The 15,787-nt window shown below is 36.7% G+C and overlaps 1 protein-coding gene across 3 annotated transcripts in view; it reads right to left on the bottom strand.

The window, feature by feature from the left end:
- Positions 1-11,806, bottom strand: part of MAPK9 (mitogen-activated protein kinase 9) — an 18,676-nt gene extending 6,870 nt beyond the window's left edge. For 2 of the 3 annotated variants that reach the window (XM_009583542.1, XM_009583539.1), the window contains exons 1-6: positions 11,629-11,806; positions 6,722-6,851; positions 5,460-5,518; positions 4,302-4,440; positions 3,052-3,217; positions 1,680-1,751 (exon numbers count right to left, since the gene is read on the bottom strand). In XM_009583542.1, the coding sequence (XP_009581837.1) occupies positions 1,680-1,751; positions 3,052-3,217; positions 4,302-4,440; positions 5,460-5,518; positions 6,722-6,851; positions 11,629-11,750 (688 nt within the window). In that variant the 5' untranslated portion in view covers positions 11,751-11,806. Of the gene's footprint in view, positions 1-1,679; positions 1,752-1,981; positions 2,054-3,051; positions 3,218-4,301; positions 4,441-5,459; positions 5,519-6,721; positions 6,852-11,628 lie in introns of all 3 variants that reach the window. The other variant, XM_009583541.1, reaches the window with a different exon arrangement.
- Between the last annotated feature and the right edge of the window lie 3,981 nt (positions 11,807-15,787).

The raw sequence follows: 15,787 nt of genomic DNA, 5'->3' as shown, positions 1-15,787 counted from the left end.
CAACACAAACAGTTATCAGTATTTCACGTTAAAGAGAACTGCAAGTCTTGCAAGAGGAAAAAAACTCTGTAAGCATAGCTGTGCACTTTGATAAGATACTGGGGGAAGAGACCCCTTGAAACATAGACTGGTGGAACTTCAGCGACCTCCAGAGAACCACAAGTGATAACTTGCATATTCAACAAGTATGGACAAAATTTCCTTCATTTATTGATGAATAAATCAAAATAGCCCATGCTAACATGCAGGTGAAAGACACATAACATACATGAAGAATTGTGTTAGGTTGGTCTGAAGGCTTCAAAAGGTAAAACAATAAGTATAGAAAGGAAGAAAGGAGGAAAACAAAAAGACTTATTTAACTATTAATCATTTGTAGTAAATAATGCATGATCAACTGCTGAAGATTAGTGTCATGAAATTTAGCATTAAAATTGAAAGTCCTCCTCTCTATAAGATGCATAGGTACCTATGAAAAGATTCTGTGAACATACACTTGATATTTTTAGTGGTGGACTCAACTTTTCCTTGCTGACGAGCAAAAATATTATGCTTTCTTCAAAATCTTGGATCACAAGTAGCTATAGCTTCTTATGACCTACAGCCATAACCGGCAATTGTGGTTTAATTACATCATCTGGATTCTATTTATTTACTGATCCATTTTGAATGTCTAGTCCTACAACACTATTACTTTGTAAGATATTATTTATAAAGGATGAAATTGGTTTTGCTCCAATTTTTATAATTGGAACTTGATAATGAGTCAAATGTTTTAATTTTTTTTCTAGGGAAGTATTTTGAAATACATCAAAATCATCAAAGAACATTTACTTTATTAAATGAACGCTTCTGTTCACTTAATACAGTGTAAAGACTTGTTTGTGATCTAGTGATGTATTATTGAGATTTCCAATCTCTAAAGCATGAAAACATACATGAGGGTTTTGTTTGTTTTTAATACAGTAAAATTTCCTACAATTACTATTGTACAAGAAAGCAGAATTTTATGAAGACAAATCTGGGTCAAAAGTATTAGAGGGAGGAACGGAGGAATAACAATCTTATAGAAAAAGTAAGCCCCAAATAAAATTTTCATAGAATGAAAAAAACTCCAAAAAGAAAAAAGTTTTTCTTTTTATAATAAATAATAGTAATAAAAAAAAACATTTCTCATGCAGTGTGCTTGCAATTAGGACACTGCTGTCCAGCAAGTGCTAATAAGCAAGAAAAAAGTCTGACTGAAACTCAAAAAATTGTACAATAAAAAAAACGAGTCTACTGTTCAAACAAATAGTAAGCAAAATCCATGCATAGTAAAAAGTAACTTTGTAGGCTTTTGCTTATAACACTTATCTACAAAGAACAAGAGTAAGAAAACATACTTACTGCTATTTATTTTTTAAACCTAACAGTCTCCTTTTTTAAGCTACAAAAGCTGCAGCTCTTACTATAAATTCTATGGATTCAACCAGTACAAATTACATTAAACATAGTCTACCAAGAAAATGAAATGGAAAGCTCAACAATTTGGTTAATGACACTAATTTCAAATAGTACAGCAGATCTATTAAAACATATTATTGAAAATATTGCTTATGTTTTTACACTTATACAGATCAAAATAATTGTTTCTGTTGGAAGTGAAATGGGATTCAAGGATGACTAGGGAAGGATACGATCAGTGCCTTGGAATATCACACAACCTTTCACCAATTCTCCCATGATGCACCCAACTGACCAGATATCAACTGAAAGTAAAAATGAAATGATCAAATTATGAAGTATCATGAACAAAAGTGAGGAAAACAAACAAAAACATCTAGCATCTACAATAAAACACAACAATGTGGAAAACCAAACTGCTAACGTGAATTTTCAATCATATCAACACCAACTGACTGTTGCTAAATTTTGTTATTAGCATTTTGTAAAATATAATCAGTGTTTACATTTCTGAAACGACCATGAAGAAGGATACAATCTCTTCCTGGGAACAGGACTTTATGGAGGACCATTTCTGCCATAATGCACCCAACAGACCAGATATCCACTATCATATGTTAGGTGCAACAAGGACAAAAGATTAAAGAGGTTTTTTTAAATACCACAATTATTTATTTGTAAGCTCACACTGTATTCCTACAGTCCTGCAGATAATTTATTTTTTGTCCCATCCAGAACAGCCTCTACTAAAGTTCTGATCCACATCAGCACTTGCTCTACAACAAGCTGCCCTGTGCATTAATGAAAGTTTTTTGCATGATCAGCGGCCCAGCAAGGTCCTGCAAGTCCCTTGTATTACACAGCCAAAGTTACAGGCATACAAAAAGCATGGTATCCCCAAGCCCCTGTGATGAAGCAAAAAGATGTACTAGCATAGAAGTCCAGAGGAGACAGCACAGTACTCCACAGCTAGTAAAAATCAGCAGGTAAAACCCCCAACAATGCAGGTCAAGGACAACTTCCTAGCCAGCAATTTTGTTGGCTGAACATTCGATATATTATAGCTGTGTTGTTTTTAGTAATATAACACTGCCTCTTTGAGTGCTATGCAGATTTAGGAGAGTAAGACATGGTTTATCATTGGGATCTGAAACAGATTTTAATAAAGTAATCAGAGATGCAAAAGGAGACAGGCTGTTGAAAGAAGATTCTTCATAATAAAATCACATTGATAAGTGTTTATTATTTATAGATTGATGGTTAATTTTTTTTTAACATCATCCAGCATAAGTGTCTCAACAGGTTTTTTTGTAGGATAAAAACAATGTCAACAAGACAACAAGACAACACATGAAAAAATAACAATACCAGGGGAGAGGGAGCAGTATACGTTAAATGGAGATAGGCACACAGAGCAGAAAACTTAGGTTCTCCAAAATTGTAACTTTTGTGTAATTTTTGTCATTTCCAATACCATGATTAACATACTTTAACAACAGACATGGCAGAGGGAAACCAGCCCTCCCCCACACCTTTTAAAGCTGTTATGTTCTGAGACAGATATGCTTTAGGCAAAAGATTTAAAGCATTACTCTAGCAACTTACCATTCTCTTTATATCCCATTCCAAGGATAACCTCTGGCGCTCTGTAATACCGTGTTACTACATATGGAGTCATCATAAAGTTAGTACATGCTGTTCTTGCCAGTCCAAAATCAAGGATTTTGAGCGTACAATCTGATTTTACTACTATGTTGCTGGGTTTCAAATCCTAACAAGAAATAACTTCAGTTAAGGAAGGATCAACGTACAGAATTATACACCCCCCTCTTCCACAGTCAATATATGCCACCAGCTCACTTCACATTAACAACTGCATATTCCTGCTCTTGACGTATCTGCTTATTTATACGCAGACTAGAGACAAGTTAAATGCTGCACAGCCAAATACTCAAAAAATTCAGGGAAAACCAGAATCAAAGTTGTCTGCAGAGTCTTAATTTACCCAGTTGTGCACTGACAGTATAGTCAGTTACATAATGGTCTGTATAATATATGCAGAATGTGTACACACATCTGCTTCCTTTAACACATTAAGTGGACCTATTTTGAGTAGAATAGTTGCATGGTAAAGGAGACTGTGTTCCAAATGCTGTCATTACTAGGGCAAAGATCCTAAAGACAACGTCATGAATTAGTCAGGTATCTGTAGGAAAAAGGAGTATCCCAACACACAAAGCATTAACGAGTATATTTGTTAATGACAGATAAGCCACCTGCATTAGAGTGATTAGCAAATTTCACAGTTAGAATCAGGATGTAGTGAAAACACAAAGTTACCCAATGAGTGAGGAGAAAAAATAAAGTACTTTAGGAGATATGCCTCATGGGAACAGTCATTATTGCACCCAAAGGAACACTCAATTAGGGAAAACTAGAATAATTGGGGTTTATTCACAAAGTATCAGAAGTAGCCAAATTACCGATGTACTAGCACATTTAATTCTGCTCAAGTGTTTGACTTAGTTTCAACCACATGACCCATGTTCTCAGGTACAGAACTTCCTTTTCTTAAAGGAGATGGGGACATGCAAATAGTTCACGTGGGTTTGCATGTTTTAAGAAGGCAACAGATCTGCAGAACGCTACTGCATTTACTATCGGCTGGGTTGGAGTTTCTAATCCTCAGACTCTTCTCTTGAAACAACAGAATAATTATTTGCAGTAGCTGACAGTGGAAGTTGTTATCTCATCTTACTATAATGCTGGGCCATGTGAAAGACAACAGATTTCAATACTCATCAACTCATAACAGAGTTCATAAAAAGTATTGTTAATGATCTAATACTACCTACTCTGTGGATGATACCAGCTGAGTGGAGATGTTTGATACCACATAGCATTTGGTACAGAAGATAAGACATTCTTTCATGATCCAATTCCATATGAATAACCTGGCACAAATTTGCATCCATCAGCTCCATAACCAAATATCTAAAGCACAAGAAAGAAAGCATTAAGAAAACTCAAGTCTCAATTTCCGTATCAGGTTTAAGCTTAGCATGAGACATGTTTCATAAAAGCCAACTACTTTACTAATATGTCAAAAAGCTTATGATTAAAAAAAAAAATCATGCATGACCAGAGTCAAAATTAAATGATTATCTATTCAAATAGTCTTACTATTAAAAATTAACAGTGTGCAATAGTCCATCACAAGAGATTAGAATTCCACTAGTTTTATAAACAGTAATACAGAAGAATAATTTTGAGTTTATGCAGCATGGAAAACTAAGACTGACTGAAGTTGATGCAGAAATTGCAGATATTGCAATGTATCAAAAAATGCTTCTTTTCACTGTATTTTAATTTTAAAAAAAAAAGAAAATTAAGAAAAGCACAGTAAGAACTAAGAAAGAATGACTCATTTTCAAGTTAAAATATCATCTGCTCACCCCCTTCAAACACACACACTCCCCCGTGTACCCAAGAAGCCCATTCACAAACCACAACAGCATATTCACTGGAACCTATGAATACCCTACAAATTAAATCACCATGAATCCTTTCCAGACCTTTCTAGACTCTTGCATAAAAGAGAAATATATTCAGTTCTTAATTGAGGCCAAAAATACTGTTCTGCTGATGTGACTGGTATGGCAAAAAAAATTATATCAGGTTATCCAGACCAAGTTATTATTCTGAGGTCACCCATTTAGCTAAAGGACAATGCACACAAACCAGATGCATATGCAGTCAACAAAGTATGGCAGACAGGTGAATAAAAAGCAAATAACCTTTTTTCCTTTCCCACTTCCATCTTATGCATGTCGTGAAATAACTTCCTTAGTCTTTCTTAAAGAAATCTAGAAATAAAGACTAATTAAAGGCTAAATTCAGTCTTTAACTACCCTCAGTTTTCAAAGTGTGAACTCTGTAGGATACTGGAAATACAGCTCCAGGGCTTAGGCCAGTATTTGTCAGGAAAATTAAAACAAAAATCTAGTACTTACACATCCTGAAATTCTTCTAGTGACTTCTGTGGTGTAAATACATTTAATAAACTAATTATCTAGAAAATAAAAATAAACATTAGAAGAAACTTCCACTTTAATTCACATAAAAATCCACTACAGCAGAAGTTACTATTCAAAATCAAATGCACACTGTTACTATATACAATTCGAATGCTACTTGGCTTCTACTTAATTCACATTTGCTGAAAAACTGCCAATTCAGAAATAGTTCAAAACTGCAGCATGTATGCCAAAGGAACTAAGACAGGACAAACCCACTTTTTTCTTTTTAAAGTTACATGACACCTTCTATCTCCCTCCCCCGTGCCTGAAATATATCCCATTTTTTCCCCATAAATAATAATCTCTTATTTTAAATCACATGTTGTAGAAGGAATTTTAACCAAGGCTGTCCAACAACACGTACACAGAGGTGCCCCACGCCATCCCATTAAACTTAGATTATTATTATGTACTATTCCTAGAAGAACTGCTAAAATTACTGTACTGCCCTCCTTAATAACCACCTTGCTTTTATTCTGCTACTTCTGGACTTCACCAAAAGCTTACTTAAAAAAAATCAATCCTAAAAGGCTAATTGACTCCAGGAAGTTGAGACCTGAGTGCACAACTTCAATGATCAGCAATGTTTCTAGATCATATTAATATTAGAACGTAATAGTCATATAAACCTTATATTCTTGTACTTGAATGTTGAAGTATTGACATTAAGGCCTGTTATTTTAGAAGGTTCAAAGATTTTAAAATATATATGTATTGTCCACAGTATTTCACTTCTGTTTACCAGTAAGTTGTTAGATAGTGCTGCACCCTGCAAACCCCACCAGTTAAACACTGTATTTAATAAAAATCTTGCCTAAGCTCAGAAGATTTAACTACAGTGCAGTTACAAGAGCCAAACCCACAAACAAACCCACTGCCAAACAGGCTTTGCTGCAGTACCACTTAAAAGGGCAAATGCACTACAGCAAGGCCACTTCTATAAAGCCGACACTGATGGTAAACCTATACCAACACCACAGCAAAAACCTCCTTCCCGTGGCACTTCGTCCTCCAAACAGCTCACCCAAGAACTTACTCATACATTGTGGAGAACTGCATTAGCCATAGCAAATCTTTCCAGCCTTTTTCTCACTATTTCTACCATTACTTTGGTTACTAATAGCAAGTAAGAGAGCAAATCCTGAGCTTTTTAGACAGCTTAGAGTAATGAGGAAGAGATATAAAGCCAAACTTACATTTTTGTGATTGACACATTTTAAAAGAACAAGCTCTCTGTAAGCTCTTTTTGCGTGGGTTTGATTCTGAAAAGGACGACTCAGCTTCTTTACAGCAACATTTATTCCAAGGACTGTATCAAACGCAGCACTAGAAGTTTTCAAAGACAAACAACTTAAATTGAAGTCTGTTTGAGGAAAAGGAGGGGGCAGAAGGGAGACGGGAGTGAGGAAAGAAATCAAGATTTGAGACAAAGCATATCCACTAAGCTGTTTATACTAACTTCAACTAAATTTCATTTAGAAAACAAACATCCTTTAAAATCTACACATCCTTTAATAAATACAAATAGGTTAAACAGAAGCCACTGACACTGATCAGAAGTCTTCCTGCCCTTAAGACCGAATCTGGTGACTCAAGACTCATATTCAAAACTGCAAGATCTGAAAATATTTTAAGCTTATTGGAAATCAAGAAGCATTTCAGTTGCCTAATCTGTATATTTGGAGTATTTTTTTTGAACGCTGTTGCTGACTGACAGTTTTTTTTAACATCTGCAATAGAAATTTCTCTTTCCTGAAGGAGAGTTACAGCCATGTCTCCGTGATCTGTTCTGCAGGCATCAATACTCTCCTGTACATGGAGAGTTGACAATTATAAAAAATTTTAATGCGTAGCAGAAAATTACATTCATCATCTGGTTTTGGGGGGGGGATGGGAGGGGGGGAATCCATAGAATTGAGTAGTATCAAAAACTCGGATTGCAGGGAGGAAGACAAGAGTTTAAAAGCGAACATGACCATTCATTTTACCTTGTTTTTCAGCTGTGCTTGTTCCTTGCCTCTACGGTTTGAGGTACAGCTGTAAACTTGCTTTAATAGCCGTAAGAATCTAAAGCTAAATTATCTGTATATTGAGAACCAGACTAAAGTGGGAGTATTCTTCATTATTAACACACAGACTTTTCAGCAAAATATATGTGAATTCATACCACTCTCAAAAGTTCCAATCTTTAAACAGTTCCAGTTTTAAATAAGGATTCCCACATTACTCTATTTCCATTTAACGTTACTTTTACGGGGTAGGAAAGAATTCTCATTCACATATATTTTCCAAGCACAATTAAGCTCTTTGTAAGCTCCTTTCCTATCTCATCAAGATATGTACGATACCAGGCTTAGAAGGACCATCATATTATAGTATTCTTACAAAAAGTACAGCTCCTCTGTGATAACAATACTCAAATTATATGAAGTTTACCAGCATTCCTACTGGAAAAAGCAATACGACTACAAAGCAGGGCTCACCCATTAGATGTTGTGTTTTCTTGGAGGTATGTCCCAAATTACATGTCCCAAATTTGAATCAATGTGCCATCTGCACTAAAGGCTTGCTAGCATTTATTTCAACTTAGTTCTGTGAAATACATAAGTCGTTATTCAATGATACGATCACTCTCAGATTTAAAGCCTTTATGTCTGTGCAAAGCAAAACACAAAATGGGAAGAAGGCAACTGGATGGACAACTGGAGAAATTATTTTCCTCCCAAATATGAAAGCACTGATGTTTCAGTATTCACTTCACCTAAAAGACATTATATGTAAATTAAAAAGTTTTGCATATGTTAACAACTTTACACCTGGGAATTAGTACAAAATCAGTAACCAACGGGGTCTGCATGAATTAGCTGTTCAAGTCAATCACAGGTCAGCAGCGGACAAAGGAGCAATTTTAGGGGAAGTGTCCCTTTGTGACCTGACAAATCAGGTATCTGGTCAAGGCTCAGTCTGAGCACACATGAAGAACTCCACTCGAACCTCTTATTTTGCTCATCTACAGGGGAGTGACTGACATTCCACCTCCAAAAAAAAAAGTAATGAAGCTGTCTGCTACCTACACAATCCAAGGGGAAGAATTAAAAACAGACTGGTAGAGGAAAAAAAAATTGGTAAAAAATCATGTGAGCATGCATTTATTTAATTTACCAAGAAAAAAAAGACAAGACTATAACCTCTACTACTACCAAGACCACATTTCTAAACATCAGTAATTTTCTATAAATGAACAAAAAAGATCATGGATGTAATTGGTATTAAATTTCTTTCCCCAACCCTGCTCATTTGAATTTAAGAGAGACTTTTTCATCATGGCAACTGTTTCAGGCACAGATTTTTAAAAAGCAGATTTGCCAGAGTCTACCCAGTTATTACCTTGCTACTAACAGAATGTCTATAAATTATTTCAGCATTTGCTATCACAGAAGAATCTCAGTGTCTATCCCACCATATAACAACAATTCCAATTTGATTATAATGAATTGTAGTAAAGTCTTCACTGCACTTATGATACTTTTGCATCTGAAGCAAACACTTAATATTAAAACTAGTGATGCCACATACATGATGAAATTATTAACAAAACATGACGTAAATTACAGCAGGAAATCACACTTCATTTCTGTAGGCAAATGACCTTTGCTTTGAACTGCAATATGCTACTACTATGGACTCTTGCTCTGCCATTTTTCTGTCTAAACAGGAGTTTGCAAATAGTAACAAACTTATCTCGACCGTTTCTTCAACTGCAACTGTAGTAAAGTTATCAACACAGTCAAAGCTGTGCTATTTATGAGATCATGGTTTTGTTGCACTGCAGGACAAAAGAAATTACCTGGGACAGAAAAATCAGATTCACCAGGAAATTTAGGAAATCAAGGACAAGAAAGGAAAAAAGATGTCAGGAAGTCAAAGACAAAAATTATTTCAAAAGAATAATTTTGTGTAAGTGATGATTCAGTCCTAAATAGATTGTAAGACTTCAAATGTATCAATACTTAGGAACAAAGAAGTGCAGAAAGCCACGTATAAAATTGTACTTTATATATAAAATACAAAAGATATACCCATATTTCTCTCCTAGCCTGTTTGCAGTGTGAGCTAGAAATACCCTCTACATAACAACTGAGTTCCTTTTTCAACTTCCTAAAGCTTTCATTTATCGCTTTTCCTAGGTATGTATTTTTAAAACCACTTCTTTTCCTGAATTTTAATATCAAAGAAAAAACTAAGCAGAAGCAATACCAATGGAGTTTCCCACTAATATTTTGAGAAAAAAAACAGCAAAATTCAGACCTCTCTTAGCTGAAGTGACACGTGGTATTAAAAATTTCTCACCAAAAAAATAAAATCCACACACAGCACTTCAGAAATACTTTTCCTAATTTTTATGTTAAACACTGGATGATGAAAAAAAAAAAGCATCACATCTGTGTGTCACACTACTGACTTGACAATTTTTCCAGCCAAACATGACAGGATAGCACTCATCTTACACTGAGTTTTCTACATATTACATCCCAGTATTTTGTATCTTTCCTTTGTGTACTATAAAGGATTTTAGGAGAAATTAAGATTTTGCACTTTCTTCAACTTGGACATAGTTTTTAGATGTTTCACATGAAGATGAAAATTGACACAATGTTTCACTCTGCTGTTCCATAAATCAAGTATTCTCAAAACAAGTCAATAAATCAGATCATTTCTTCTTCTTCCCAAAATATTGACCTTAACACTACTCTAACTTCATTTTGAAGCAGACACCTAGTTTAAGTCATACAGTTTAGAAATGCACTACTTCTAATGAAAGGAGGAACACTTACAACCACCCCAAATTCCTGCATGCCATCTAGAACAAGCATAATGTTAATAATATTTATACCTGGAAAATGTTAGCACTATACTAAATCTTACCCAAACACTAATAACCAAGATCTAGTATGCCCATCCCCTCATCACTCAACCCACTAAAGAAGAATGAAGTATGGTGTTCTCATTTTGCTTATTTTTCACCTATTAGTAGGGCAATAGGGGTACCTAAATAATTTAAAAATAAAGGCATGTTCTCACAAAAATGCACTCACTTCCTACATACATAACTTATTACAGTTATGAAAAGACCAAAAAGACATGGGCAGGTGCTGTATAAGGAGTTGCTCACAATACATGAGTCATCACACTTATTCTGCAGAATTTATAGATGAAGAGAAACTGCAGACTGGATTTAAAGCCTGAACAGCCCACCACGTATTGTGATTAAGTGTAATATTAGAGAGTTCCTGAGCATGTTTGCTCCCCTGTGTATGAAATTGTAAATTCGCATCAATAAACATTTCTGCTGTTACCGAGTAAGTTTTGCCCAACAAAATATGGGCTGGCACTAAGTTGTGTAGAATGGATTGCTGCAGTCTAAAAAGCATTTGAAAGTGTTTACCTTTAGCTGGCCCAGAGGTGTGGTGCCATACAAGAGACTAAGGTTCAGGATCAGACTAACGACTCTCACGTCCTGGGCCAGTGGAGGCTGGACACATAGCTGAGGTGACACACCAAGGAAGAGCCGGCCAGCCCAACCCCTCACACAGCATCCCTTTCTGGTTAATCCATGGAGTGACAATGACACTGATTTGCCTCATCCTGCCAGTTAATGGCAAGGCACAGCATTGATGGCTCCTAGAAATGGACAGGAGTGATCGGGAATAAAAGGGGGGGGAAGAAAGGGGGCCATGATGAAGAAACGAGTAAAACCCAGAATCTCTCACCATCGCATTGTCATACCTTTCACTGCATATCATAACTACATGGGGAATGCGAGAACTAGAAACAGAAATAAAGCGGTTAATGAAAAGGAAATTTGTTGACCGTTCTAATTTATGTAGTTATCCAAATATTAATTCTCCCCTAAAAACAAAACAAAAAGTTTTGCGCATGAACTACAGAACGCAGGTGGTTTAGAATTTATTTAGTCCATAACCCTGTAGCAAGAGACAGAAATTATCAGTATTTGACATTCTGGCACCTCTATCAGGAATACATTCAAATTTTGTTTTGTATTTATAGCTTGTTATATTTAAATAAAGTATTTATGACTCACCAAACAATGCCCTGTGCCCCTGATCCTATGGGCTTCAACTGCTGGTAACGTTTTAGTACCGTGAACGTTGAATCTGCGACTTGAACACTGTAAAACTGACTATCACATTTACTGTCACTCATGGTGTAGTGTCATGTAGTTTTCTCTCTCAAGGACCTCGTCAAGTTTTCAAGATCTTAAAGAAAAAAAAGAAAACAAATGTTCAATCTCTCACTAATTCCAGGCACACACGTTGGATATTACACATATTAATACATATGAATTTTTCAATAGCATACCACTTAAATAAGCAACCTTTCAACTTCATATATTACCACTGCTAATGAAAAACACTTGCAGACAGCAAATAATTATAGCCTTCATAGCTTTAAGTAAATGCATGTTTTTATTCCAATCCCTAAAACAAAAAACAGCTAAGTAAACAACTGTAAAACCAAACAAAAATACCCAAATCCAACAACCCTCTACTCCTTGAAAGATACCCTCTAATTTAGAATTACTACTATGTTCTAGAACTGTATTAATTTCTGTATTACAGAAAAAAAAAAAAAGATGTCTTTCAAACACTGATAATGCAGATAAAAGCAACAGCAGAAACCCATGAAGTCCACAGACATAGAAAGAAACAGGGTTTTAATACAAGACTTGATTACAACTGCAAACAGGTTTGAAACAAAACAAGTGCCCCCAAAATCCCCATGGCTGCTGCAGTTTCTCCAACAGTCCCTTTCAGCCTAGTTAAGCAGGAAATTTCAAGCAGGGCTCTGCCTCCCCACCTCTGCCAGGCAACCCTTCCCTGATCCATACCTATCGCAACCCACTCCCCCTCTCATTTTAAACACACCGTAACGTCCTACGCTATCAGTTCGCGTACTTATAGTCCTACAAGAATCAGAGTTTTGTGCTATAGTTTGAAAGAGACTTTCATGCCATAATAGAGAATGAATTATATCCATCTGTCAAGAATGAATTAGAGGTAGGTAATTACATGTAGAGCAAGGTAATGGACTAAACCTCTTTAGCTCTAAAGTGCTACAGTAACGAGAGTACAGACCTCCACTTTTCCTGGGCTTCCATCCCCCTTCCAAACCTTACAAGAAAATTACCTCAGTAATTACTGAAGAGGTCTCTAACAAATTCTCCCATTTTTAATTTCACATTCACTATGACAGATAGTGTCATTACAGCCCAGAGCAAGTTGCACAGTCAAGTGTTCCTTGAAACAGGAAATGAGAGCAGATCACCTTTCCCCGGAGCAGCTGTCCTCACCGCCGGCCTGCACAACGCCTGGCTCAGCTGAAGAAAGAGCAGCTAGTCCCTCTCTCTTTGCTGGCCCACAGAGTATTTGTGAGCCAATGCAAAACAGAAAAGCCTCAAGAGCAACCCAGAAGCCCATCCTAGAAGGGTATACAGCCACACAAATAGCTTTTGGTTGCTTCAAGAATCAGAATTTGGACCTCTCTCTTCCTAGGTGCATGTAGGAGGGAGCAGCAGCTTTTCCATGGCTTAAGTCAGCAGATGAACTCCAAGAAATCTGCAAGCAAAACAGGCAGAAGACCTCCAAATCCTCATAAAGACTGCGTTTAAACTGAACTGGTAATGGTTAGTCTTAAGGGATTTTCAAGAACTGTCGAGAGTCCCTTTTACCTTCCAGTTTCTCAAAATCTAAGCAGCATTTTAAAAAGTAGATACTCAACTTGGTCGTCTCTGGCAGCACTTCAGACAGTAAGTTTACTCGATATTTCCTCTTAGAAGCTTAAGAAAAAAAGCAGAGGAGAAAGGATGAGCAAAGGGAAAACGTGAGCTACCAACTTTCTGCCTCTGCCACCGCAATAGTAGGGGGAGGAAGAGAATTACATCTCCCATACAATATTTTTAGGGGCAGTCAGATGCAGTTCCACTAATGTGAGACCAAAACGCTGCTTCAAGAGGCGCTCTCAACCTTTCCTACTACATCCCAGGATAAACTCCACTCTTCTTTCTGACCCTCTTTATTACTCCAAAGCTATGGACTCTGAGGTACCAAATTTTTTGATTACCAGTCCCTGAGCAGCCATGGTATTTTCAGTGAATCTTTATACATTGGAAGAAAGGTATGGCTGGAAGGTCAAGATCTTATCTCTGAAAACAAAACCAAAAAAGTATAGATTTTGCATAAGCTGAGTATCGAATTGAAGCCCTGTTAGTTACACAAGAACTATGCCGTACCTCTTCATGGGTTAATGAAACACTCTTCTATAACAGGGATAAAGAAGTAGGGGGAAAGGAAGTTATCTTGAACCAGAGAAACCCTCCTTTTAAGGAACCTTGTCTGCACAAAGCCATCTTTTAAAAATCATTTAGAGATCAGGATAAGCTTTTTAGACAAGACCCAAAGAGGGAATGAGGCATCGCAACACACAAGTTTTACATATTCTGACATCCTTTGCAATTCACCACGCTAAGTACCCAGCCTCTCCATACGCTGAGCCCCAATTTTCACTTGGGCTGCAAGCTGCTTAGATGCATCAGGACATACATGATTTCAGACATACACATTAATGTAAAATTAGGCACCTAGGGATTTTTCAGACAGAAAATCTATTTTCAGGGCAAGATCCCTCAAATAAAAACAGATTTCCCATTGCTCAAGGGAAAAGTATATCTTAATCCTGAGCTGTTACTCTCCTACCTGAAATAATTTGATTCATCACTCCAGCTAACATACTCCACACTTCCATACAGAAATTTTTGGAAGTAGGCATTTTTTCCATTTCTGAAATATGAGTTTATGGCCTCCTAGCTGCAGCTGCACTAGACAGGACCAGCAGCAAATGTGAAAGTCACAGGATGGTCAGCAAACATACTTCTACTTATTGATAACAGCATGTTACTGAATCACAATGTTTCAAGATGTTTTTCTATTTTAGAGCATGCACAAGATGCATATAAACTGAGTGTTGTGGGTTTTTTTTTTAAATATAACTTGCTTGTACAATTGAGGAAATTTAAGAATCACAAAGCTGACTGAGCACATCACAGGCAAGAAACTTACAGGAGTGGTTTTCAACCTGTAGTTCATGAAAGTTAACTAGAAAAATAACCAACACACCAAACCTACCATCAGTAGGCTTACGAGTTGTTATATGGAACTCCACTAAGAAATTTTTAGAAGTTGAAAGCAACTGCACAATAGCATACATCTTGTATCAAACAGTCACTTCCCTAAAAGGCATTTATTAAAATGTCAACTTATTATTAACCAGATCTGTCCTCTGGATATCTTCAAGTCAAAAGCTTCTGAAACAAACAAGTTGTAGCAGTTGGGAACACATTCCCAGGGTTGTTTTGGTTACAGAAATGTTATTACTGACAATGAAGCATACGAACATCGAGAAACTTAGCTTGATTTTTAAACCTCAAGCTAAAATTCTACTGCTGACAGAATGAATAGACAATGAACATATATATACATTTATGAAAAGAAAAGATATGAAAATTCTGTGCAGAAAGTCTCCCTCCATTCTCTTATTCACCCTTGCAAATGCACTTCAAATTCAGGTGTGCCCTTTTAAGGGCTATTATCCAATACCATTGGATTTTTTTTTTTTTTAATCTTTACAGCAATATATATCAACAGGTATGAGTCCAACAACAAAAATCATAGTGAGTTACCTCCTATCCCTCTACTCACAACCCTGGAACAGCCTGTTACAAAAGGTAAGCGTAGCAAGGCAGTAGCTGAGTAATGTCAAGCAGTTACAGCAGAGTTTAGAGGTACTCCGCATCCGTTTAGCTCTTGGAAAAGTCCACCTTTTTCTTTAAGCAAGCCAAACTATTGCTGACCAAAGATTTTACCAACTACCTGTTACAGCATCATTCAGCTGCTAAACATACACCGCTGACAAACACTGGATGTATCTCAGCACCCCTGCTAGGGCAAGTTGGTGGGAAGAGGGAAGAAGTCTAAACGTGCATCTGCTGTAACCTGTTACGCTGTTGTAAAACCGTGTAACAGCCGTATAACTGAGCAAGAGAACTTCTTACATCTCTTCTAAAACTGCTGAGAAACCGCTTCGGCTCAAGAGGAAGCTCAGGTTCGCTCTCATTGCGCCGAGAGGGGCGCGCAGCACGGGCCGCTCCCCGGCTCGGCCGCGCTCCCTTCGAGGCTCTCAGGACG

Source organism: Fulmarus glacialis, unplaced genomic scaffold (genome assembly GCF_000690835.1).
Source record: "Fulmarus glacialis isolate BGI_N327 unplaced genomic scaffold, ASM69083v1 scaffold28, whole genome shotgun sequence".
In the NCBI taxonomy this organism is placed as follows: Eukaryota; Metazoa; Chordata; class Aves; order Procellariiformes; family Procellariidae; genus Fulmarus; species Fulmarus glacialis.
Note: the sequence above shows the minus strand (reverse complement) of the source record. Positions and strands in the feature narration are given on the sequence as shown.